The following is a 26,686-nucleotide window of genomic DNA, read 5'->3' as shown; positions in this document are numbered from 1 at the left end:
ACATGAATCAAGCATCTCTATGATTTACCTATAATGGGTTTTTCTACTTCCTGATCCTACCTATGCAAATGAGCACAATGGGCTCACCCACTGTAGCCTTCCACACATCTCACAAGCTATTGTCAGCCAATTAATATCTGAAATGGTGTTTTATACCCGACTTCTTTACCCTTAATTGCTGCTCTTTAAACTGCAAAAGGGATAATTTCACATCAGCTCCAATCATGACATGTTTACCATTTATACATGCTACATATAATGAGCATATACTAAAAGTGTTGGGGGAAATGTAGGAGGGGGCTCTTCTCTTTCTGAAAAATACAGAAACTTGTTGTTTCCTTAAAACATAACCATGTCAGGGGTTTTGAAGTACAAAATCGTAGTTTTAGCAGGCAACGCCATTCTTCAATTGGATTAAAATCAGATCATATTTTCACGTAGGACTGTGGTGATCCAATTTAGATTGTGCATTCATAGCAGGTATGTCAAAGATTGCGCATTTATGGCAGGTTTGTCAATATCTTGAACTACATTTGCACATTTCATCAGTGGGATTAAAAGTTTCCTCAGGCAAATTATATTTTTTTGATAAGCCTGATTGGCACCTCATTTAGGACAAGACTGATCTAAAATCAGAGATGTCCTTGGGATCGGGCTATCTGAAACTTTTTAGCAATGACAGTGCTCTGTATACCCTCCAAACTTTAAAATCATCACTGTAAAATCAATAAAACAAGGCACATTTTTTATAAACAGCATATTTATTCAATTGACAAACAAATGAAAACACTGACTATAGGTTTCATAGTCTACCATTTGATGGTTTTAAGTTTACGCAAGATAAACCACAGACCACGTCACCATTGAAATCAACAATACAAATGCTGCATAGCAATACGTTGGCATACATTATTGTGAATGGTGAAGAAAACAATGAAATACCAGTAGACTGGACACTGAAATTTATTGAAAGCAAACAAATTTTAATTTTGCTCAGATATATTAATCACCTATGGTAATATACTTAATCATAAAAGACTAGTAAATACGAGTCCTAGCGGGTTCAAATAATAGAAATGTTGAGGCAATAAATGGCTTATCTATGCTTGAAAGTCAATTAATCAATAAAAAAATACTGAAAAGGCACAAATCCAGCTATTAGAAATGTCAGAGAAGATTGATAACAATGTATGCCTGTTAGTTGCTTAAGAGTTACATGTATAAGAAATCTTCATTAACAAGGATCTAAAAAAGTACAGCAGAAACAGAAAAAGTCAAAATCTGTTAATTTCATATTTCATCTACTTGGTTCACATACCCTAAAAATTCCTCACATCTGATGTGGGGCTATGTCAGACAAAATACAAAATGCTACCCTAAAAAGGCAAATTAACTTTGTAAAGGCAGTCAGCATATTGAGAACATTCATTACATGCTGAAATGTTAAGCTACAAATATTGTGGCAGTATGACCCGAGAAATATTAATGGAGTTGACCTCTGCCTGGTAACAGGTAGACAAAATGTTTAAGAGCCAAACATAAACTGATCTTTATACCAATCCCACACCTAGAGATATGCAAGTTCTAAGCAATCTGTCTTGCACCAAGTTTTATGATTACCATTACTTGGCATAAACTTGTTTTGTACATTCACTATATGATTCAAGCGTTTGGTCAGGGAAGTGCACCAGAAAAATTTTAGAAAGTTTATCTCAAGCATATGCTTGGAAGGGGCTACATTAATGGTTGAAATCTCATGTAAATCTTATGCATACAACAAATGGCAGACATATTCTGAATATCTGTACTGCTGTCCCCCCCACCTCACCCAATGCATTTCAATATCTCAAATGATGATTAAAACATTCCAAGACATGAATTGATGAAAATTTAACATCAACACAGAATTTTCAGGATTCTGACTATTAACTACATACAAAAGCAATGCTAAATACTAGATACAGCATGATACAATAACTTTCTATCTAGAATTATGCACATTTACTGCTTGGATAACCACTCATAAGACTTTTCAAAACTATAAAGTTGTAAAAGAAAACATTTTTCCATAACTTTGTGTTAAGTTAAGCAGAATGTCATAATGTATTAAACCTTTCTTTCTTTTCAACTGTATCATATTAAAAAGTTATCCTTCTTAAAATGAGAATTAAAATCTTGAAAACAATTTGAAAGCAAAAAACAAGTGACCATCAGTATTAAGTGATACAGAAGCTATCTCAGAATCTGTTAGTATATAGCAGATTGGTTATCATCCATTGAATACAATGAACTAAAGGCAAGATTTAACATTATTTCATTTCAGCAACAAACACTACACAACTTTATATATTACATGCCCATAAAGGTTCCATCATTACTACAGTCTGATGGAAAATATCTTATTTGAATTTTCAACTTTCAACCTTGATACACTTGCATAATTTACAGTGGTCCTCAAGTTCTGAATGATATAGAATGAGCAGAACATGTATACACTCGTAACATGAACTAAGGTGCAATGCTCAACATCCAGTAAATAAGATGTGGGTTGAAAAAGTTGAAAGAAATCGAGCAGTGGTTAAGAATGCAGTAACAATCATTTTTCTTTTTATTTCCTTTGTACTACTATAATATATGGTAAAGTAAGGAACTTTTGCTGACTTTAATTTTTAACCTTTGTTCTATTGAAAACACTTAACTTCTTGAAAAAATTACGTATTTTTAATCCAGTTCACTCTCTTTAGTTATATTACTTTACATATCCAACACAATTTCATAGCCAAAACAGTCCAACAGAAAAGTCTGCAGCTAAAAGCTATCATTAGGATCACATCTGACCACTACTAAAAATGGCACTAAATGTTTCCCATTCATGTAATGTTTATTTATCTACTGGGTTTATGTACATATCAGCACAATCATGCAGGCAATGACACGAGCCACAAAAGTGATCATTATATGAATGATAAATCCAACTTTCTATACCTTTTTAAAGCTTAAAAAGACAAAGGCTTTTAAGCAACAAACATGAATTATGCTAATAAAAAAATGTTGAGTCACAGCATTGCTATTCAATTCCAGCCACTTATTGGAGAAAAAAAAAAAATGTTTTTGGAAGTTTTGTTCATTTTTGTTTTCTTTTTGTTGAGATTTTTGTTTGTTTTGGTCTTTCCTTTTTTGTACCAAGTGCTTTTTGACAATACAGAATACTGTCTTCATATGGTATACAATATGAACAGTGTGCTTGGCACACGGATAATGGAGATATAAAAAAAAAAAAAGAGTAATAAACAGACAATAAAATGACCTGTACAAGGTGTACAAATAATTTGAAATGGTAAATGAATACATACATAACAAATGTAAGCACATTATGCAAAAAGTGAACTGACCATATTACACTGGTGCTGGTAATGGTATAGGGTGCTGTTGAGTGTAGTTCAGTAACATATGATGGAGTAATCTCCAGCTCTGGTTGAACTTTTCTCAATGGGTGCAACTTTGCACTAAACTCTGCAGGTACAAGTGGAATCTATCTATTAGAGTATCACATTCTGATAGGTTCAGGACACATTTCTAGCCAACTTGCTAGGAAAAAATGTGAATCTATGCTTTGGGTTTCTTTGCTTTACTAATCATTGTATGTGTGTGTGTGTGTGTGTGAGATTTGGAACTTTAGCTTTAAAAAAATGTCAGTCACCACAATGGAGCATCATGTCGCAGACATGTAGCGTAATGTCCCACTCAGTCACAGTATCCTGACACCAGGCCTACCAGTCCGAACGCTAACCTCTTAATGCTGTGCGCCAAGCGTGGCAGCTTTAAGTACCATTTGTGTAAGTATTTGATATGACTCGGCCGGGGATTGAACCCATGACCTCCCGCATCTTAGGTGGACGCTCTAACCACTAGGCCACTGGAGCGGTCACTAATCATTGTTAAGTCTTACTTTCATGATTGGGAAGGGAAAAGTATTTGGTTTAGAATAACAATTTCATCTTCATGAAAATTATCAAGCAAAATCTATTAGAAGCTGTTCTGACTGCATCTGCAATAGACATCAATAGTGTTTGCCGTACCTAATGCAATGAAAATGCTAGCAAAATCATTATTTAACAAAGCATCTGAGCAGGCAACCATACAAGACTGCCTTAGCATGATGCATAAACTAACGTATTACATTTAACAAGTTCTCTCATGCTGAATATTACTGGGTAACAGACATACATAAATGTGCCATAGACAACTCAGCCATGTTGCCAACCTGGCAGCACACTCCATGTGGCGAGCGGTATGCTCCAGGTTCATTTCTCAGTAACCTTGTCAATTTGCAACTTGCCAAAGCGTCAATAATGCCTAACAACCAATAACAGTGTAGCTTAGGCCTATACACCTGCATAACCAGGGGCCCAATAAGGTATGAGTGGAAAATGGTCAATGCAATTTATGCATACTATACTTGTAACCACTGATGATAACTCATGACAACAATATGCTGATGGGTAAACATTCTTTCAAGGTCCACATTGTCTATAACTAACCTGCAATAACAGTTCTCTCAATCAATCTAATAAGTGTAAGCACCATCTTAACTAGTGTTTAATCACAGCATAATGAATAGTATGAATGTTGCATGATTCACAGGACAATATATCAATTACTATACTTCATACATCTTTAATTTCCCTCAAACTGAATATGCTTCTCATTCAAAAATAAAAAGAAACACTGATATACAATTAGTTACATTTATCAAGTGACAATGAACTTTGGCAGGGATCTTAATACATGGGATAACATTTATAAAAGAGATCAAATGAACATAAATCCATTGAGTATTATTGTACACCCTTAAGAGATATGCATTTTGTCTTGACAAGACACTTTCAATTTACACTATAATGGAATGTATTGAGCAACACGACTTACTACTGAAAACAAGAATCAAATACATTCCATTCATACATTTAATTAGCATCCTGTTAATTGTAATGTGACATGGATACAAAAAACACTGTATTGACCAGATATAACATGAGTGCCATAAAGTAAATCAGAAATCATTGTCAACGATTCATTACAATTAATATAAGAGTTATAATCCCATCTGCAAATCATCTGAAACAGCCTGACATCTACATGATGATTATTGTACCTCACAACCTTCAGAATTTATTTTAAAATAAAGTGATAAAAAGCTGGGCTGTTCTAGATTTCAACTGTCAGCTAAGTTAAAGGAACTGCTGAGGTAACTTCTATATTATTCACCTGTTCAAATGAAGGCATATCAACTTCAAATTTATACCCGATATAAAACACATGTTTAAGTTATGGATACTGGTATGAATTATAAATAGTCAGCACAGTTTATCTGTACCTATCACAAAACCATTTGTGTATGAAAGTTTGTAAAGACCAGTTTTTATAATTATGCAACAAGTTTGCTTAGTAATTAAATGCACCTTCTATCCTGAATACTGCTCTCTTAAACTAAGTGAAATATGCAATATCAAACTAAGGTCACATTCTCACCTGTCTGTTTACCATACTATTCAACATATTGCAATTAACAAAGACATAACTACAAACCATTATCCACCAACATGAACATCTACCATACCGTACCATAGACAACAATTTAAATTTACAAAGGTAAAGTACTCCATTATTACCCGTAAGCCACACCACTTCCTGTGTGGTATATATTGGTGTTCTATTACCACTAATATTTAGGAATATGGTCCTGTGAGCACTTGGATGCAAAGATTATTGGTAAATACTGGGCTGCCTCAGCACTGCTGCTTTAAGAAATACTGTTCCTAGACTCTGGTCCCAGGTCACTAGCTCCGCCAGCTTCTTCTAGGAATGAATTCGGGTGCCTCAGGATTAAGCTTACTGAGACTAACCTATGTTTAAAAATTAAAAAGATATGGTTACAAACCACAGTTCAGTGTAATGTAATGTTTACATGCAAAACATGCAGTGACATACTTAAATGTACAAGACTTTCAAAAAGTTAAACACAAAATGTTGACAATGATAAGACTTCTGTTGCTTCTGCAAAAGTGATACCTCTAATTCATACTGATTAAGGCTCAAGTTTGTCATTTGAGAATGATAAATATCCCACACAAATGCAGTCCACAAAACTAGACCATCGTGAATATGATGTCAATAAATGTCTACCACAATTATTTCATGAAAATACAAAAAGAAATTTTTCAACTGTTATATAAACAGCAAGCTGTTGTATACAACAATTGCTTTTATGATCTTTCTAATGAATAAAATAAATATCTGCAAAAGTTATTAAATTCCTATTTTTTATAAAAAATATTTTACCGTTATGGAAAAACAAGTTCACAAACACAATTCATTCTCTGCACTTTGCGAAAAAAAAAATTATAATCATTTTGTGGAGGAGATCATGTATGAATTCGAATATGATTGTGGTTCCTTAAATTTTAAATACATGTAAGTGTATTTTTCTTGTACCCAGAAAAATACTTTTCTTAAAGTATGAGAAATAGTGTGTAAAATGTTTATTATCATTTTGGGGAAGAGTTTGCGTATGAATTCGAATCTAATACAATCGTGGCTTGGCTTCTGAAATTTAACAATTTCACCAGGTTCTTGAAGTGTTATGCCAAAATAAACATTATCGGAAATGTTACTTATTACTGAGTAAAGCCAGAAAGTTGTCTTTGTGATTGTCTTTAATTAATTCTGTATACAATCATTACTCAAACAATAGAAGACATGTGTTTCTTCTTTAACTGCATACACAACCAAGCAGCAGACACTGTGGTGGTTGATAAAAGATTCTCAATTTAATAAGCATAAAAAAAAATGAAAGCCCGCCAACATGTTTCCCGGGCTTGGCCGCGTTAATAGACACATTCATTTGACCAGTAAATAATTTCCACTTTATTAGCTGGAAATTGAAAGGGTTCAGCTTAAAAAAATTTATGAAAGTGACTCATGACCATTGCAGGCCTACTGCACTTAGTTCTCTGGTTTTACATGGGTATGATGTTTCTTATGAACTCATTATTAACTTCCTATTTTTAAAAATATATTTTATTGTTATGGAAGCACAAGTCGTTATCTGTACTTTGTGCAATGATTAGTATAGTAGTTTTCAGATGTACCTTTCGATATTCACAAAATCTGAAGTAAAAGATATATGCATGCTGAAAGCATATGTTGATTGTTAATTATTCTTGCTGTAGTCGTTCAACCAAATAGTAGGCATACAAGCATTAATTATGGAAATTTGCAATGGATAAATGTACACAGAAACGCATATGAGAAAATTTTAGCAGTGTGAAATTTGAACAGACACCGTTTATAGACCCTGGAACGTAATGAACCGTACAGGTGCTTCGTCTTTCTTAACCTAATTTTGCTGTTAAGTTTTCCCATTAAATTCAGACAGATAATGATGTGCGACAAAATTATTAAATAGTTTAAATATGTATGCAATATTTTGCAATGAAATTATATATATTATGGATTAATTGCAAGCCCCAAGGTACGATATCAGATGGCAAATAAACAGTGCTGATACTCTGTTCATGCTGTATATTACACGCTGAATTCAGACAATGATCTGGGAAAAAATTATTGAATACTGTAAATCTGTGCAATTTTTCAATGGAATTACAAGTATTATAGATGAACTGCATGCCACGATGGCACAATAGTAAACGGTTTTGATACCTTATTCATCATATACATTAGACATGAATACATGTATATGTGCCAATGAGTTGTTCTCTGAAAAAAGTAAAATACTGTAAAACCCCGCATTAACATGACCCCCATATTAACGCGATCCAATTTTAGGGACCCCAATTATCGCGTTACAGTGGAGTTCCACTGTATCAGGTAACATCTGACAACGTTTAAGTTTGCTGGACCATCTGGTAAGCACAAGGGCTCGTATTGTTGCATACAACTAACCTGTCATACATGCACTATATAATATATAGTACATGTATGACAGATCAATTGTAAGCAATGATATGAGCCCCTTGTGTCCGGTAAGTGGATACGACTTGCCACGACCATGTTGGCCGCCTATGATGCTAGACTGGTTTTCATACCTTCTATGTAACGAAAGATACGGATATCAAGCTGACTTTGAAAAATACAAGTCACTAAACATATCTAATCCACTGAGCATTTAGAATGACTCAGCATATATGTTTATTGCATGCACCCAAATGATCCATACTGCACCCTCCGAATATTCTGGTTAGAACTCAATAAACTCAACTCACGTTCAGTTTAGTTATGACTCAATTAAGTGATTGTTTTGGGCATCAAGTGGTGGCAGAAAATTCCTGTGTTCTTCCCCAACGTTCATCAATATTTGTGAAATTTAAGAACTTTTCACGGTCGGGAAACAAATTATTTCTCAATTATTTCCAGATTTCCAGTAGCATGGGAACCCTGGGTGGCTTACTGATAATCCTGATTTGCTGGCACATTATGTAGTGGCAGTTCTAGGTCTCTGCTGTTTGCAGTGGACTTGGCTGTTACATGAGTATATATGGTAAACCATGATATGCAAAGATACAATATAAATTCCATTCATGGGGCCAGAATATGTAGGGAGAGACTGGCCATATTTCTTCAAACAAATCTTTACCCATCTTTACAAAAGGATATTAGTTTACAAATACTTCAAAGGTTCACATTAATTAATATCTAAGATTTCCAATCGAAGGTCTCAAAATCTCAGCTTTCACATTTGCATTTTCGTTCTCTCATGACAAATTTAAAGTTCTGATCTGAACATCTTTCCGAGTTAAGTGATGCAACTGCTGGACAGTGAAGAAAATAAATCTCATTATTTATACATACATACACGCACACACACCAGTATACCTGAACTACTGCCCTTTGTTCGCTACTGTCCGGTACACATAAATATTGTTGCTCTTGATTTATATGTTCTAACGTATCAGCTACTGCAGGAGGGCAGGTGCCACCCATGATGGTGTCCCCTCCCAGTGTGACCTGGTAATACTGCCACTGAGCTTCTTCTTCCTGTAACATCTCATCAAAACAAGCTTCTATAAATGCTTCCTCCCATAGCTCTTCCTGAACCTGAAAAAGAAACACATGCATTACAAAATGCAACGTTTTACGCCTGGCATACTAAATGCAGAAATGTCAAGTTATTGGATTTGTAATCACAAGAATATGGTCAAAGTTTGATGTCTTAACTCAGTAAACCCTAGAGATTCTTTTCAATTTTAGTCTGAAATGAGGGCAGGGAATGCATTTTGGGGTTTACTTCTGAATACAATGAAATGCATCTGCTGCTGAATTTTGTTTAACCACATGCCTGAGATATTTTCAGTTCTTTCAGCTGGCTATTTCACTCATTCATGTGCAGAAGGGAAAACATTTGACCTTTTTAAAAAACTTATTGGGCCCATTATTTTTATGTCCTGGATTATTTTTACTTGAAATCTCAAACTTATACTATTTTGCAAAGGTTCACCTGGCTACGTGCACTTCGGTCTGCTTCTGATCTCAAGCCAAAAAGTCTGAAATATGGACAAAAATTCGGGTCTCAAAAGTTTGGGATTTTCTGCTGTAATTTGTAATGTGGGTAGAAAGTCTACATTATTTGGTATCATTGTAGAGTTAAATCTGTCTACAATTTCTGTAATAAAACCCTCTTTTGTTGTATTGTAAATTATACAGCCTAAAACAGGTTAGGGACAAAAGTAGGAATATTTTCTACCAATATCAAAATGGTGCCCTGGTCTGGGGATTTGAAATTTCTACATGTAAAAGGGTCAAGCAGGAAGTTTTGCACTTTTTTTACACACTGTAAATTGACACAAACTGACAGTGGAAAGATTCTTGAACAGTAAGCCCATGAACCAAACTAGGGTGTGGTTCAGATGAAACAGCCATGCTCAAGTTTGTCATTTCAGCTAAAAAGGACCAAAATAGCAAGGTTCACTTCATCCTGTATTGATTTCCCTATACCCCTTCAGGGGTCAAGCTAGAATTTAATTTTAATGAAAAGTGACTTCTCTTTTTGGACATAACAGGGAGAAGTAAGAGCTTAACAGGGAAATGTGGGAGCAAAGCACAATACACACACACTATATATATAGCTAGATTATGGTACTGTAATTGCAAGTTAGTACAAATGCTTTATCAGCTACCCTTTATCAAGAATATTTGTTTTTACTTTTTTTAAGTTACTGTTCTGGTGGTCTAGTGGTTAGAGCGTCTGCCTCAGATGTGGGAGGTTGCGGGTTCAAGCCAAAGACTTATAAAAAATGGTACTAAGAGCTGTCTCGCTTGGCATTCAGCACTAAGAGGTTAGTGTTAGGACTGGTCGGCCTGGCATTAAGATGTGACTGGATGGGACATCCAGCTATGTGTCTGTGACATGATGACCCAGTGCTAGACATCACTAAAAACTGCCACACTGCAGAAATAGTAGCAATATGACTGAAATTTTTTTTAAGGCTCCATATCATACACACAAAGTTCACTATAAAAATGGCATTTGAAGAGATTTCTAAGCTTGTTTGAAACAACCCCTGTAATATGTACAAGAGAACAAATGCACACATCTTTCATATCATACTGTTTTGTCCTCATTTGTTTGTTGCCAATAAACTTTACCATAACTGTTCAATAGACAATGCACTAAAGAATTAAAGTCAGTATATGAATGAACTAAAACCTTTTTTTAACCAAATTGACAAAGAAAACATGCAAGTGCATCTGTCTTTAGAAAGAGGGGTTTTCATAATGTAACCACTCAATTTATAGCTTCTTTACAACAGTCTATTGATAGGGTTGCAAAAGGAAGTTTATATTTTTATTTGTCTACATACTTGGTAAAATGTATTGGTTAAATAGTATATGCTTCACTGCTTTTATTATTCATATTTTCAAAAAAATTAGTGAACTCAGAGTACAACATTTATCATACAAGTCTCGAATTCCACAATATAGCATTTTCCTGTATATTTCTGACCTAAATAATTGCATTTTAAAGCTAAATCTTCAATAACATAATATTTAGACTCTGCTTTCTATAAATTATATATTTTCCTGAATATATTAGCCCAATGGTTTATGAAAAGAGTCAATCTAATAAAGTCGTACTTCCCATAAACAACTATGTCCACCATTATTTCCCCAAGACAGGCTCACTTATGGTTCCAAACTGATTTTTATGAAAAAAATAATTTACATGTGGCAGTCAAATTATTCATGTTACTGATTCTATTCTTAAAACACAAATTGCTATTTACATAAGTTTAAGTTTCAAAAAACAAGTTTGTATCTTTTTATCATCAAAGAATTACTAGAGAAAATCAGACAGTGATAATTGCTAACTTATTCATGAGATGGGTAATGGTCAATGAGCTATCAAAACACATGCTATGAAAGTGCAAGAGTTTGTTTCAACACCAACTACAGTAAAACCTGTCCAGAAAGACCACTGTTATGTGAGACCAACTGTCTTGAGCAGGGATCGTCCTGGGCTTCGCCAATGTCGCAAATTGCGATTTTTTTTCCTTATTGGCGACAAAAATATCCCATCTGGCGATTTTTTTGGTGACATACTTTTTGGTTATTTAATATGTACATACAATCATGGATTTGGACGGGATAAATTAAAAGCAAGAACGAAAGGAAGCCACAAACCTGACTAAGCAATGCATTGGAATCAATCTGTTACATAAACGATCCTTTGTTTGTATTGACAACCCCATCTTTACAGTGCATTGTTACATCATAATCTGCTTATGCTGACATCCGGGCTGAGTACTGTATGCTGTGATAAAGTCAGTCATGCTACCGCACTATACCTACAACTGACCGACTTCTGAAGACGTGAATAGAACAGATACAATTAAATTGTATGGCTAATCCTTGTTTTTTTTTTTTTTATACATATACCAATACAATAGTTTTGCTAAACCTTCATAGAAAACTTATAACCTCTGAAGTACCGACTGTGTATAAATACAAAGCAAATGGAAAAAATCTCAATCACAATTATATCTGTTGCCAGTGCAGCATTTTACTCATTGATCTTTTCTTTTGCCATCAATTCCGTGTTCCGGCTGCAGAGACTTAAACTCTGCAACAAGAAATAGCAAAAAAAAAAAAAAAAAAAAAAAAAAAAAGTTTTGCATAATTAATAATAATTATTTATTTCTCAAAATACAGGAGTGAAAGAATCCCTAAATTGGGTGTGAATTTATGCTTATATATACGGTCCAATATTGCCAGGCATTGACTCGTGTAAGTTTCATTCGTGGGAATGGAGATCCTATTTTGCTTTTCAAGAAAATTTATACTGCATTCAGTGATCATTCTTGGGATCTAGGAAGCAATTCACTACAAGCTTTGGGATGCTAGCCATGGGGGGGGGGGGCTGCTGAGAGACTACTGGTGTCACCTGTCAGCACTGTAGACTGTGAACGTGGATTCAGTAAGATGAACCTCATAAAAACTGACATCAGAAATAAGCTCCGCATCTCATCTCTCGAGAATTTAATGAGAATCAGCATGTACAGATGTGAAAAATTAGACTTTGAAACTGCATTCAACAAGTGGGCAACTCTAAAATCGTGACAGATCTTCATGTAACAGTTTGTAACATTTTGTTAATGCTTGTTGTAATTAAAGTATTAACTAACCCATCTTTTGTAATTTTCATTGCCTGTTACATTAATAGACTAAATTAACACTTGGAAAAATGTACACAAGTTTTGGCGACACTTTTTGAAAATTGGCGACAAAATATTGAGGTTGGCGATTTTTTTGGCGACAGCTTTTTAAAAGCCAGGACCATCCCTGCTTGAGAGACTGCATAGATTTATTGAATATATAGTATTATGACCTGTTATGAGAGACCACCTGTCTTGAGAGACCACACTGTTTTGGCAGGAGGGGTGGTCTTTGAAGACAGGTTCAAATGTATTTGATGGTTTGAACCCTACATTTCGCCTTGCGCTGTAACATAATACTGGAACTAACCTGGCTAAGATGAGGAAGCATCTAAAAAGAAACTCATTCAATGTTCCTCTAAAAAAAATCACATAGCAAAGTCATTGAATGAGTGAAGAATCTAACTTTCGTACCTTGTTCAGAAGCAAATTATATTACTCGGTGGTTGCACCCAACTCCAGTAGTAACAAAATAATTTGATTTAATGTTTCAACCTGTAAGTATTTTTAATGAGGTCTTTTATCATGGATGTTGTTGCAGAGCTCTGACAGGAACCTCTTGTCAAGGAACCACTTTATGTTATACAGCAACTAGTGTGAAGCATAAATACCTACTATATGGTGCCAAAGTGAGCTCTAACATATTTAAAAATAAACAAAATGAAAAAAAAATCCAGAAAGTTCTTCCAAATAAACATAAACATGATGTTATATAACTCATAAATAAAAAGGTATGGGTGTTAAGGTTCTGAAAAGGTATATAAAATAAAAGCTAACAGTACAAAATAATTTTTTTAAAACAAAAACATTATTCAGGGTTAGCAGCATATTTCTTTCAAAATTTTCAAGTTTTTAAGGATTGTTCTTACATTAATTTTAAAGGATACATAAATGAAACTGTATATAAACAATTTAATATTTACTATTACTTCATAAAATGAGCATTTCTTGCAAATTTAAAAACAAACAAACCATGAAGTCAAGATTACGGTCATTGATATCATTCCCATTAAAAGTAAGCATCCTATATATGGGCATTATAATAATGAACAGTCACTGAACTCTGTTCATTATACTCCGTCTACACTGAACTATTTACAAAGTCCAAAATATTTTTGAGTGACTTTTTCAGTTCTTGTAGCTTGTCATCAAGCTGTTTTTCAAGAGCAATAAGTTAAGCGATTTTGTCTTTAACAATTTTTCTCGAACTATCTGATGTTGTGATAAAAGAAATTTTCCTATGAGTCTCTACTTTTAATGCATAGTCATCAGCAGCAGCTGTCACTGTCTCAATGTCTTTTACAGTACCCGCCTTTCTTCTTCACCCACCCTCATAACACACAAAAAAGTAACAAAGATACTTGTTTTTATGTATTATCAATATTTAAAAACTGTGTCTGGATAATTAACTATTTCATATTAATTATATTTCTCTCAGCTTAGCTGTAGTCTATACTTTTAGATTCATCGTGTTTACTGCACTTATTGTCTATCATATTTCCTCTCAGTCAAAATACTGAACCGGATCAAACTAATTTCATAATTACAACTATATACAGTTAATATTTTAAAACCTGAATCTCTGTGTTCACATACTTTCATCATTCATGTTGAAGGCTTCTTGTTTTGCCATATTAGCTGCCATTATGAGAACTTGTTTTTTTTCCAGCTACATGTGATCATAGAGCACTCTCTCCCACTGCATGTAAATCAATATCTTTCTGGCATAATTGGCATTTTGCATAGCTCTCTGAGAAAGATCTCAAAATCCAAACGTTATATTTGTCATTGTCTAGCCACCAAGGTTAGAATTTGCAGCTAGCCATTTCGAAGCGTACAAATGATTCAACTTTAACCGTGGCTACATCTGGGCTTTGTAATCTGGAAATTCAACATGTACGACTGTGCAGTGGCCAGTTGTGGAATTTTCCCTTATGGTACAAAATTAGCAAGATCTTTTTTTCCTTTTCTTTTTTATTAAATCTGTAAAATGAAAACTATTTAATAATTCCTTTTGGTTTCAAGAAAATCAAGGCTTTTCAAGATACTCAGTCAATATTTTGAATTTTCCAGGTGTTTTCAAGGAATTGAGGGACAAATTCATTATTCAAGGTTTTCAAGGTCCCTATCAGACCCGGATTATTCCCTCAAGAAGATTTTCTCTGATGGAACACTGTTACAAAGTTTTGAAAATATGAAATGAATTTGCATGCCATCCTTTCAATAATTTTCCCAGAAAGCTAAATATACTTTTAACAATGATCTCTATGTTTCTTACATGGTTATGCTTAATGTTTCTAATTCAGGTTTTGGCAAACTTAAAGATTTAATGAAAATCTAAGAGATTAGCACCCACCAATCACCACTTGAGGAGTTTACAGTTACTTCTCATCCTTAAGCTTGATGAAAAATGAACACCCTCCCTCACCACAAAAGACCATAATTGAAAGGAATTTTTTTTAAAAACTTTGGGCTAAGAAAACATACATTTTAAGACTCACCCATAACAACTGAATCAAGAATATGACCATGTTTGCTGTTGTTGTAGGGTTTAACGCCATTTTTCAGCGCAAGATAGGCTATACATGGCGGCCAGTATTAATGGTGGAGGAAGAACCCAGGAAAACCCCGGAAAGAACCACTGACCCACAAGAAGCTACTGGCAAGCTTTCTCACATACCCACATTGGCTGAATCCGAGACTCGAACCCACGCAGTCAGAGGTGAGATGGCAGTGATCCATAACAGAAAGCGCTTTAGACCACGTGGCCACTCAGGGCCCCATATGACCAAGGCCTGTACTAAACCACAAGATATATCAACATAAATAAGGATAACTGTTCAAATTCATAATAAAAAAAATGATTTAAAGAATAAAATGTTAACTTTAGTCTAACTGCATATTTCTATCAAGAGAGGTTCCTAGGAAAGGGTTGTTTTGTATTTTGACAAGAATCCATCGAAGGGACTAATGCTCTACTGGGCAAACAGAATTTCCTGGAATTCTAGATCAGATCTTTTTCTTTTCCTTTTAAATGTTGAGACAATCATTTCTTTTAAGCAATAACAATATTTTTGAAATTAGCTGCTGTGGTGCACATACTGAATGTCAGTTTGGTATCCTTCTCATTTAGGACAGTCTTATGGTGATATCCCATGTCAAAAAGTTCTCCATGAATCATGGAGAGTAGAGACAAAAAGATTTTTAAGACAGTTATCATGGCAGCCATACTGGATGTACAACTGGCAAATTTTTTATTCAGGACTAAGTCTACTGCTGAAAACTCCATATAGCCATTCATTTTGACTGGAGTAGAGACAACAATATATTTTTTCAAGATAACTTTCCTTTCAGGAGTAGCAATAACATTTTCAAGATAGCTGCTGTGGCGGCCATACTGGATGCAAGATATGCACCATTTTCATTTAAGGCCAGAAGTCTTCTGGTGAAAACCTCACATCAATATGACTATGTCCAAACAGAGTTTTAATACAATTTTAATGATTACTGCCATGGTGACCATACTGAATGTCATACTGGCATAATTTTTATTTGCTACCAGCTAGACACTGTAAGAAGTTATTTCAGTGAAAACTCCATGTGGATATAACCATCCATTCTGGAAGAACAGTGACAACAGGACTCTCATGACTGTCATGGCAGCCATCTTGAACATCAGATGGCCTCATTTTCTTGAGTGAAAACCCAATATTACTATGTCCAGCCATGTAAGAGGACAGGCAATAACAAGATTTTCAAGATGTCCAACATACTGGGCATCAGATCGGCACCCCAGGTTCATGCAGAAACTGGACACTGGATTGGCACTATTTCATTTACGGTGAACTAGACATGTCTTTCAGTGAATACTTCGTTGATATGACCATCCATTCTGCAATACAATTTTCAAGCTGACCACTGTTTTGGCCATATTTCATGTCCTAGCAGCACCATTTTCATTTAGGACATGTAGACCATGGGATGGACAAAAAAATTCAAAAGATTATCACATCAGCTCTTCATATGACCAGTTTATTAAAACTAATGAGTACTGACCTTACCACGTTATTTCTTTTCCCGCAATTACCTGACCAACACTTGAAAGGGGGGGGGGGGGGTAAGAGATGCAACAAAAGAATAAATCAACATTTACAAAATAATGGCTCAACACATTTGGCAAAACTACCTGTCTATCAATGTCCTCTAATTCATCTTCTGTCCATTCATGCTCAGTGTATTCTACACCAGGCACCACCACATGAGGTACATTCTCCCCCTCGGGGTCATCGTCAAGCAGATTTTTGGGTGTTTTCATATTCATGACCTACAAATGTCAATGAAATCAACTTTGATCAAGACAACAATACTTGGAAATATTTTCAAACAAGCACTTTGCATTTTTAACTTGCAAGTTGGTTTGGAATAATGATGTATACATCAAGTCCAACTGCAAACAGCAGTTTGTTAGGAGTAAAAACTATAACAATAATGACCCTAATAGGCCACTGCATTATTTTATGGCAGATTAGGTTCTATGTTGTCTGCAGTTGGAAATGACTTTTAAGAGAATAATTACTGTACTACATACAGGTGTTACAAGTGCGACTTGTTTAAATATATAACCTGATTAAAGCTGAATTCTTTCCAAAGACTAAATTTTCAATGAAATCATTTTCTTTGAAATTCATAACATTTGAAATCAATTATTTTATTGCCTACAGCCCATAGTAGCAGAGTTGTGTAAAGCACTTAAGTTTACATATTACAGACATCTCACCTCATGTCAGTATGGGTTTGTTTCTTGGTACAGCCAACAAAGGTATGCAAGAAAGCTTGCCAGTAGCTTCCTGTGGTTCTCACTATAGTTTATTTCTTGCCAACATTATTGGTTTCCTAATCAGAGTTTGCTTCCATATTTTAGACTTTTTGGCTGAAGATCTAAAGCAGACTGGTCCAATTGCAAATGGACAGGTGCCAAAAGTAGAAGAAGTTGAAGATTTGGGGTAAAAAGTGGCCAGGACATGAAAATCTTGGGCCCACTATGCCCCCGATCCCCCGGATAAGTCCAAATTGTACACTTCCATTAATGCACAAGTGAATTAACCAAAACATCTTTTATACATCTGGTTAAAGGAAAATCTCTCTGAAGCACATGTGTTTGCACATATTCATAAAATCAACCTCTCATTAGGCAAAGGTATAATTATTGGCTAAAATAAGTGGCAAAAAAGTGTAATCTGTGAATAAAAAGGGCAATCAATAATATATGCCATAATTACAGAATAATGTGAAATATATTTTTGCAGCAGTTAAAATTCTATTAAAAATTGTATAAAATCCATGTGAATTAGTACCAGAATTCAAATAAAACATGCTGGCAAATTATGTACCAATGGAACTTGAAAAAATCTTAATTTGCTAGGGACAGAATTTTATTAAAATAAAAAACATTTTTTGGAGTCACAGCTAAAAAGAGTCAGTAACCACTTCTTTCAATAATGTGCTTAGTTCCTCTGAAGCATACTTGCACATGTGAACTACGCAAGTGCAAGTGCAACTAAAAACAGGTAAAAATCATCTGGATGGTAGCTAAACACTCCTCACGCAAACCCCAGCTCCAAGAGCATTGATGGATTTGGTGTTGACTAGGCTGGATGGGTAGGTAGTTGCACAGGTAAATTCCTGTTCGGAAGAAGTCCTTGTATGCGTTGACTCTGGTGAAGCAGACAAAAAATCTGCACGAATGTCCTCTAATGAAAGCTATTGTCTGGTGAAGGTATAGTGTCACTGGGATGTCAACTATAATAAAACTCATACGGGTCATGTAGGCATTCAACATGAACTATTTCAGTAATGGGTGTCATTTTTAAGAATTTTATTCTACATAAAAGTACTTAGTTCATTTGGATTTGAATACATCCAAATTCCTTTGGAAGGTCATTATTAAGACACCACGACAGGTAGATACAACAAAACCAATGTTAAAATATTTAGACATTTTTGGACAAAATGAACCTAAAAGAGTGATCCAGTATAAACCGTATTGAATGTTGTGCGCTGTGATGTCACAATGAGAGCTACTCATATGGGTAAACAAATTCTTACTATCCTCAAATGTGATAATTCCACTCGATGCACTCTTATTTTGACCCAAGCTTAGTACAATGCCACCATTGTAAAAGTCCACAGTGATAGATAATTTTCGTGGAAGTTTCTTGGTAACACTGGACAACAAATTTTTACAAAAGTCATGTTACTGAAATAAAATTAGTCAATTCTTATCAATTTTTATGTGCTGAACACGAATATGACAGTCAAATTGCAAAATTGGCTCTAGTTTTTTTTGTAATCTGCAAGAAATTAATGTTTACATAACGAAATGCATTCCAATAGTAAAAGGTCAACTGTAATAGCCTACCTATAAAAAATCAAGTCATTGACTACATCTTAGATTTCTTCGCCTGTCTCTTGTACAGCTGTTCGGGAGCATCTCTGAGGAGTGTCCAGCAGTAGTCAGCCAGCATTGTAGTGGACCATTTTCCCTGGTATCTTTGTTCCATTGTTGCGATATCTTGATGAAAACGTTCGCCGTGTTCATCACTAACAATACCACAGTTGCTAGGAAAGAAATCCAAATGGGAATGAAGGAAGTGAATCTTTAGAGACATATTGCAGCCAAGTTTCTTATACTTCATCAACATGTCTTCTACAAGTTCCTTATAGTTTTCTGCCCTAACATTTCCGAGGAAGTTTGTAGAAACTAGGCGAAAAGCATTCCATGCTTGTTTCGCGTCACCTTCCAGCAAGTTGTTGAACCGGTCATCTTTGAAAAGCTCTCGAATCTGAGGACCCACAAAAACTCCCTCTTTAATCTTTGCTTCGCTGAGTCGAGGGAATTTTTCATGCAGGTATCGGAATGCTGGCAAAGTCCGGTCAATGGCTTTCACGAAGTTCTTCATCAAACCTAGTTTGATGTGAAGGGGTGGTAGCAAGATTTTCTGAGCCTCAACCAGAGCTGGGTGTTGGATATTCTTCTCTCCAATGGCTACATTCTGCCTGTGAGTCCATTCCTTCCTCATGTAGTGCATTTCCCTTGCTCGGCTATCCCACTCGCATAAGAAACACATGTATTTTGTATATCCTTGCTGCAGTCCCATTAAAAGGGCAACTACCTTCAAATCACCACAGAGGTGCCAGCTGTACTTGTTATACTCAATGGAATTCAGTAGCTGCCTTAAGTTATCGTATGTCTCTTTCATGTGGACAGCATACGCTACTGGAATAGATGGAAGAATGTTTCCATTGTGCAAAAGCACAGCCTTGAGACTCAGTTTCGAAGAGTCCACAAATAGTCTCCATTCTTGTGGGTCATGAGTGATTTTTAAAGCATTCATGAGGCCCTCAATATCGGAACAGAATATCAGATTACTTTCCTTTCTGAAGAAAGGCTCCAATTGCTGGTGGCGCTTTCGATATGCAGTAATTGTGACATCTTCTTCTAGAAGAATCCATTGTTGGAGTCTTGATCCTAGCAATTCTGCCTTGTTCTTTGATAAGTCCAAATCACGAATCAGGTCATTTAGTTCTTCCTGTGTTATTCTGTGTGGGGTTGATGATGCACCACAGTGAAAATCTGGATCACTGCATGCTGATGGACCAGGAGAAGAACAGGTCGACTCACCTTTGTCTTCGTCAGATGAATCAAGAGAATATTCTGCTGGAGGTTCTGGAATAGGAAGTCCCTCACCATGTGGAACTGGTCTCAATGCAGACGGAATGTTTGGGTAGACTATTCTCGACTTCTTTCGCTTCGTTATTCCGCCGGAAAGAGGAGGAACCAAGCAGAAGTAACAGTCATTTAGGTGGTTGCTTGGCTCTCTCCACACCATTGGGACTGCAAACGGCATTGATGACCTTTTGCAATTCAACCACTGTGAAAGCTGTGTTGTACATGTAGCACAGCATATATGCGGAGCCCAAGGCTTGTCTTGGTCACCAACCTTGCATCCGAAGTAAAGATGATATGCCTTCTTCACTTGAGAATTGATACTTTTCTTCTGGTTGGCAAATGTCACTTCCCCACAAATATAGCAAAAATTGTCTGCGGTATTAACACACTTTCGAGGCATTACTGTTCTTTATTGTACGTAAATGGATAAAATAATAAGTTTTATGTAACAGTAGCTTGAACTGTCTCGCACAACGTCTAAAATATTTTAAATGCTGAACCTATCTGATTGGGCTTTATATAGTACACTGCTTACGTCAGCTTCAGCAGCCGCCTGGCATTAGTATAATAGGCCTACACATGTATAGTACACTGCTGACGTCAACTTACTTCAGCAGCCGCATGGCATTAGTACTGCATTGCATCAGAAAATGATGCAATCAACTGTGGATGATGTGAGCATGATGGTATTATGCAATGTTACATCATTATTCCGGATGTTGCTGCAGTCCTACTGGAGAAATTTACACAGTGAAACATAGAAAATGAGGTATATGAATATCTTCAAAACGAGAGCCAATACAAATTTTTCACGGTTATATTCGTGTTCGGCACACCAAAATACTACAGATTAGGGCCTTTTCAAGTCAGTAATGATTTCACTGTTGACCAGTGTAACAGTTAAGGTGCATAGCACTCAATACTCAGGATTGAATTGACTTTGGTTAGTGTTAAATTTTAAAAGAACAATTTTATTTCATTTAAAATGAGTAAATGCGCATACATGACCCATGTTGACTATAGCTGGTGTACAATCCGGTACATCATAACAGGTTTTGCTTGTTGTCATCGGACTTGAAACTCTTCGTATCCAAATGATGGAGCATGGTGGTGACCCTGCTGCTTCATCAATAATTATCAATAGTAAACCATGCTGCCCTATGTAGTACTGCTTTAAGTTTGACAATGTTTGATTATGTAGATGGGTCCTAAATGGTCAATGAATACTCCAAATGTGTTCGAGGCATATGGACAGATTTCTATTTTGGAACGCCACAGTTTTGTTAGCCTTCTTTGTAATAGTCAACGTGGCTTTCCATGATAAGGAGCTATAAAATGATAGGCCTTCAAATGTCTTGAAGCCCCAATGAACTCAAGTTTCAGTAAGAACTAGAACTGGATGCTTTTAAAGTAATGAAACTTGTAGCAAGAAGCTCGAGTGATTGCTCCTCATATCTAACTCTCCAATGCGTTATCGGGTTTCAGTACCATAGTTGTTATTGTCGTGTCAGTGACCTCAGTTGTAAAAACAGGGCCAGATTCACCCGACTTTTTCAATTTTGGTTACATTTTAAGTAAAGATTATGAACCCCGTGGGCTTCTATATTGCATAGGTTATCAACAGACATACATGTAATTTGAACGAAACAGAATAATACAATTAACAATAATTAAATGTTACTGATACATTATGCGATATGTAAACTGCATTAGGAAGACCGTTTACGGGAAAGAACACAAAGTTTATAGTGCCTAAATACAGCGCCATTTTGTTTTCAGTCGAAAGCTTCGCGACTTTCAAGTAATTGGATGTAAAATAGTCTTCCTGACTTTCCTTACTTTGTAGTTGTCATTTCAAATGCTGTTTAATGGTACTGATAACAGTAAAAAGCTACATATAAAATCATTTAATATACCTTATATTTGCGTCGACCGTTCGCTACTAGTACAATTGATCAATCTTCTCCGAAAGTAGAACTTGTCACTTGCTAATTAATACTCGTCGCGAAATAATTCTGATGTAAATTTTGAATTTCTGAAAATCTATCTCTTAAGAGCTTTACATTATTTCTATAAAATAGTTTCACTCTTATTCGTCGCATTATAAAATGGAAACATCTGTAGAAAAGCGCTTGATGACTTGAACGAGCAGCAAGTTGCGCGCATGAATATACTCGCACGACATGAGACTTTGTTTGTAAATAAGCTACTATAAATAACATTGGAGAATGTATGTCAACGTCGTAGTAGGCGCATATGCTATTATTTTGATTGTTGTTCCAGAATATGATACTAGTATAGTTTCATCAAAGTCTATTTATTCATGGCTGTTGATTACCCTGCACATTAATTGGCAAGAGAAAAGCTACAATTATTTACTAATGTGGAGTTTTACAATGGTGGCCAGGTACTAACCTAGGTCCAGAAAAAGATGACGTCAGTTCTAATTATACGATGGCTGGATAGTGTCCGTAATTTTTGGCATATATTATTTAAACAAGATAATATGGTGTTTAAGCGAAATAATATCATGTTTAGATAAAATAATATTTTGTTTAAACGAAAGAATGAATTGTTTAAACAAGAAAATACCTTTCCTTAAAGGAAATAATATCTTGTTTAAACAATATAATATCTTATTAAAACTATTTCGTGGCACGATTCAGTCATCGTATAAACATAACAACTAACAGGTAATCCGAATTCGTTTCAGCTTGCGCAGATTTCATGACATCAAATCGCGCGTCATTCGGTCGGTTTTTATTGGATGACCTCCAAAAATGTCCATGTACTTTAACATTGATTTCGACGAATATATTTCTCAGTGCGCGTATGTAATGACTGTACAAGTAAAGTGAGTATTTGAGGTCTAAAGACAGTGAATAATCGCCATTTGAAGATATTTGAAATCACTGTATAAAAAATTACACTCTTAACCGAAATAAGTGGTACTGAACGCCTGTATGACCTCTATCACGTAGACTATATCAAGAGAGAATTCGTTTACATAGTGATTTGTATGCAGTGGTTTTCATAGTTTTTGGATAAAGTGCTGATAAATAGTTACACCTACAGAATAAGGAAATACTTCATACCTTCCTTCTTCTATTTTCCTTCGCAGAATTAAACTTTTAAAAAAAGCAGCTGTGAAAAAAAAATGTTATAACCAAAGGAACAATGGAAGCTGGTGTCTATCCAAATGAGTCACTTCACAATCTTTTTCCCTTTATGAAAATATGAATTTTGTCTAGGCTTAACAATCTTGCAGTCTAGTTAGGTAACCCATTGCACATTAATTGTCATCAGTTTACGGTCAACACTCGTCAGTTCCCGATTTCTCCGTCTCAATCATGAGCGTACTCAGTTTAATTGCCGCTATTGTCGCAGTGTCATGTCTACCGCGTCATGCCCTTAACCCGGACATTTGCGCATTTCCGCTAATCGCTGTCATCATGCCTAAGACAGTTCCATAATAAAACCATTCACTATTCCCAATTAATTGCTAATTAGTTGGGGAGGGTATTATCATTAGTGTAACCCTTTCGATCGAGAGAATGAATTGCCTGTGTGCGTTCACATCTGAATGCAGTTTAACAATGATGTATAATTTCTTGTTTTTCATCGGGACAACAAGAACATATCAAAAGATAATGATATGCATCTCCTATTTCTTCAGACCGAATATATATATATATATATATATATATATATATATATATATATATATATATATATATATATATATATATATATATATATTGGTAATGAGAAATAGATCTTTGCTAAATCCAAGCTAGTTTTAAATAACCTGTAATTCCGATATTTAGAATACATGTTTATGTTAGCTGCCCAAGCTTATAAATATATTTCTCTTTTAGTCGTAGTTCTACCGAGATTGTTAACGAATTAACTGACACAAAATTTTAATTTCTCTATATATAACTTAACCCAACACCATCTAATTTAGCTTTTATTTTAAGTAACCATTTATTGTCATAGGAATTATCACCAATGTATAAGAGAGATAAGATAAAGTAAGTTTTCATCATAACCTCTCACCAATGTATCCCAATAGTTTATCATGCGATTTTTAATGTCGATAAATAAAGGTAAACGACCACGTCTGCCGTATACCACATATAGAGGTGTGCAAATTTTTACATTCACATGGTTCTAATGAAAGAGAGATAATTTGTTTCGACTATATCAGATTTTTTTAAAAATCAACAAATTTTCAGAAACATATGCGAAAATCAGTAAAATGGTGTGATCGAACAATTTCAGTTGACAATTATTACGCAAATCTGAATTGTGTATACGCATTTTTAGTAAATGCATACCTTTAATAGCTATGAATACAAGATTATTCAGGCCGTTGGAGAGCTTTCCATTCTTGTGAAATATAAGACCTAAGTAGTTATAAGCACTTATATTCATCTACAGCATCAACATAGGCACTGCTTATGCTAGTTAGGTTTCAAATTATCGCAATATTTGCCAATCATATCAAGAGTAAGTAAAATTAATATAACATTAAATATGTTTACGAGGTCTGTATATTTGGAAGGTACAGGACATCCTCTACTCGTATTTACTAATAAAAGAAAATATTCTAGGTTATTTAGGAATAAGGAGAACAAGCATGGAGATAAATATTCACCTGGTCTTACAGCTTTTTCATATGAGGAAAACAAACCCCGAAAATTCATTATTTACAGAGAAATATGTTTTGATATGATTATAAATACATAATATAACACTGAAACATTTTCCTCTGATTCCTACCGAGTACAGTTTATGCCATAGTCCAACTCTTCATAAACTATCAAAAGCACTTTTAAAATCAACAAACCTGCACAAGGTATCTTTTTTGCATTTAAAAAAATCCAATAAGGCTATACAAAAGAAAATAGTGTCCATTGTGGAATAGCCATTCCTGAATCCAAATTGAGTCTCAGATAATAACTTATTATCGTAAAGGAATTTAGACAATATCAAGTTTAGTATTACTGCAAACATTCTACCAAATCATTATACTGACCGTTACGGTGACCTAGTTGTTAAAGCGTCTGTCTCGGATGCGGGAGGTCGTGGGTTCGAACTTTGACCGAGTCATACCAAAGACTTACAAAAATGGTACTAACAGCTGCCTCGCTAGGCGCTCAGCATTAAGAGGTTAGTATTAGGACTGGTCGGCCTGGTGTCAGGATAATGTGACTGGGTGGGACATCATGCTACATGTCTGCTACATGACGCCCTAATGCTAGACATCACTATGAACTGCCACACTGCAGACATCATAGCGATATGACTGCAAAATTGTTAAAGCTATGTTAAAATTCCAACACACACACACACACACACACACACACACACACACACACATCATTATACTAAAGTAATAGGTCTCTAAATTTGACATATCATTTTGCCACCTTTATTTTTTATAATATGGCACAGTATCACCCTTAGTCCAATACTCTAGTACATAGCCAGTATCCATGATTAGAATAAAAAAGTTTGCAACTGAGCTACTAGTATATTAACTGAACATATCATCGATTAAACCTGTTTCATTATTTGTTTAGATTGTTAATTGCTTTTAATATTCTCTCAGCTCTAATTGGGTCATTCAAACAAAAGTTATCGGGAACATTCGCCGCTTGCACCGCTTCTGGGATTACACGGTTGTCACTATCTGTCTTCACTGAGTTTGCTTCTTTAAAATATTTTTTTATACAAAAAATCTTGGAGTGCAATACCCTGAACCGGTTTTTTCTTGCCGATATTATTAATTATATTCTAGTATCTCTTTGGATGTTTTGGCTGTAAAGTTGGTACTTTCTTTTACAATATTTTTTTAAAACGAAAGAAATGTTTTGGAAGAGTTTATAGTGTCTACTTGTAATTTGCATATTAGCTTCGCACGCTGCAGTGTTTCTAATTTCGTGGACTTTCCTATACAAATAGTAATGTTTTCTGGCTTTCATAAACTCATTGCCAAACCACGGCTTCAAGTCCGCTTTTTGTCCTGCGTGCATTTGCAAAACTGTCCCCTTTATGTCCTTTATGAGCAAACGTTAGTTCAGCAGAGCTTTTAATAATGTTATTAATGCCACTGATAATTCTATTTACATCGTCTCGCGTTATATTATCTTCGCTGATGAGTTCCTGCAATTCACAGGCAATATAATTCAGATGATGAATATTTATATTCACTAGGAAT

At 35.1% G+C, this 26,686-nt stretch overlaps 1 protein-coding gene across 1 annotated transcript; it reads right to left on the bottom strand.

The window, feature by feature from the left end:
* Positions 1-742: 742 nt before the first annotated feature.
* On the bottom strand, positions 743-22,529 carry LOC149795288 (polyadenylate-binding protein-interacting protein 2-like). The gene is made up of 4 exons (XM_089965007.1): positions 22,377-22,529; positions 16,918-17,055; positions 8,896-9,117; positions 743-5,906 (listed from the first exon to the last, which is right to left on the bottom strand). Exons 2-4 carry the CDS (start codon positions 17,050-17,052, stop codon positions 5,841-5,843), a joined length of 423 nt encoding a protein of 140 aa, XP_089821133.1. The 5' UTR covers positions 17,053-17,055; positions 22,377-22,529; the 3' UTR covers positions 743-5,840.
* Between the last annotated feature and the right edge of the window lie 4,157 nt (positions 22,530-26,686).

This window comes from Sinohyriopsis cumingii, chromosome 7 (assembly GCF_028554795.1).
Source record: "Sinohyriopsis cumingii isolate HCF-2022 chromosome 7, ASM2855479v2, whole genome shotgun sequence".
NCBI lineage: Eukaryota > Metazoa > Mollusca > Bivalvia > Unionida > Unionidae > Sinohyriopsis > Sinohyriopsis cumingii.
Note: the sequence above shows the minus strand (reverse complement) of the source record. Positions and strands in the feature narration are given on the sequence as shown.